This window comes from Bison bison, unplaced genomic scaffold, assembly GCF_000754665.1.
Source record: "Bison bison bison isolate TAMUID 2011002044 unplaced genomic scaffold, Bison_UMD1.0 scf7180017864485, whole genome shotgun sequence".
NCBI lineage: Eukaryota > Metazoa > Chordata > Mammalia > Artiodactyla > Bovidae > Bison > Bison bison.
The window spans coordinates 914,154-915,784 of record NW_011495045.1 but is presented as its reverse complement, the minus strand read 5'-3'; the positions used below and the strand labels follow the sequence as shown (position 1 = coordinate 915,784).

Sequence of the window (1,631 nt, the reverse complement as noted above, 5' to 3'; positions counted from 1 at the left end):
GTCCTACCTGAACCGTTCCTGTCCCGCCGTGTCCCAGAGCTGCAGCTTTATCCTCTTGCCGGGCTCGATCTCCAGCAGGCGGGAGAAGAAGTCCACGCCGACGGTGGGGGCGCAGGCTGGGGAGCGCAGCCCAGGAAAGCGGCCCTGAGTGAAGCGGTGCAGGAGGCACGACTTTCCCACGGTGGAGTCCCCGATGACGATGAGGCGGAACTGGTAGATCCAGATGGTCTCCATCGCTCACGTGCCCAGCTGACTCTAAGGCCGCCCCACCCTCCTACCCGCCGCCGGGCAAATAAAGCGGCGGGAACTGTCCGTTCAGCACCTCCCCGGCGCCCGCCAGCCGGCTTCCAGCATATTCCTGCGGCTGCGGCCGCCACCAGGTCCCCGCCCTCTCTGGAGGGAGAGGCGGGGCCCGGCCGGGGAAGGGGCGTGGCTTCAGGCCAGGGGGCGGGGCAGGGCCGTGAGGAGGAAGCGGCGGGGCGGGCGGGGGGCGCGGAATAGTCTAGCTGCTCGCGAATTCCCGCCCCCGACCTCTGTAAATCAGTTTTCCCCAAAGCTCACTGGGCGCTTTGGGTGTGGTGAAAGGACGTGACAGCAGCAATGACCAATGAAAATGAAACAAGGTCTCAATTCTGGGAGGGTCAGCCAATGAAAAGTGAAAATCATTTTCTTTTACATGCGTCAGGGCGGGCTCGTCAGATTTCGGCTCTGATTTTTGAAAATGTGGTTTCCACTTTCATCGGGTTTGACCAGCTCTGTGACCACTGTTGCTGAACCAGATATCTCTTCGCGGCTTTCTGCTCTCCATCCTTGTTGACTGCCACCTCCCAGGTGTTCTAAGGTGAAGGAGTTGAGAGCAAAGTTGAAATAAATTTGCAGAGCAAGTTCTGGATGCTTCAAGCAAGGACGTTGGCCGTTGCTCATGCCACCACTGTCTCTTCCTCACTGCTTTCATTACTACGGAAGAATAAGAAAAATGCCAATCGCCTCCATCGTCTCTAGGGCCCTTTAGTTTGGGGAAGGAGAGAAGGAAAGAAAATGAAATAGTGAGATGTTCATAAAAGCTCCCATTCTTCTCAGTCTCTGTTCTACATACATGTCGGAAAAATCCCATAGTGTTCTCTACTTACCTTGTTTCTGGTCAGGAATCTGAGTAAACAAAGCACACCTGAATTCTGGCGAGATTCTCATGCCTTTCTTCAAACTGGTTAATAATGAATTCAAGGTTTATCTTTTAAAAGTTAAGCAGTTTTAAAGTGAATTTTTGTTAAAATAGAATTTTAACAATTCAACTTTTTTCTTGTCCACATCCAAACTTATACTTTCGTTATTCAGCTTTACTTCCTTTCTTATTTAGGAGGAATAAGTTTTGTTTTCAAAGATATGTTTAATCCTTTTTAAAACCTTTTTTTGGAAAGTAGTCTTTATTTCATACCATTTATCCCTCAAATCTCCCCATTTCCAATTGTTTGTACTTCCAAAGGACATACTCAAATAATCACAATCCTGAAACCAAGCAAAACATCTTTCTATTGTGTCTTTTCTTTAGATTTTTGTTTTGTCCATTTTTCTCCTTTTCAAATGTTAAAAAAAACTATCTATTCCCATTTCTTACCCACCAGTTAGTCTTC

At 48.6% G+C, this 1,631-nt stretch overlaps 1 protein-coding gene across 1 annotated transcript in view; it reads right to left on the bottom strand.

Annotated features, from left to right (window-relative positions):
• The window catches only part of RAB39A (RAB39A, member RAS oncogene family), a 35,497-nt gene extending 35,113 nt beyond the window's left edge, over positions 1-384 (bottom strand). The window contains exon 1 of the mRNA XM_010862829.1: positions 8-384. Coding sequence (XP_010861131.1) covers positions 8-234 — 227 coding nt within the window. The 5' untranslated portion in view covers positions 235-384. The remainder of the gene's footprint in view (positions 1-7) is intronic.
• Positions 385-1,631: the final 1,247 nt, after the last annotated feature.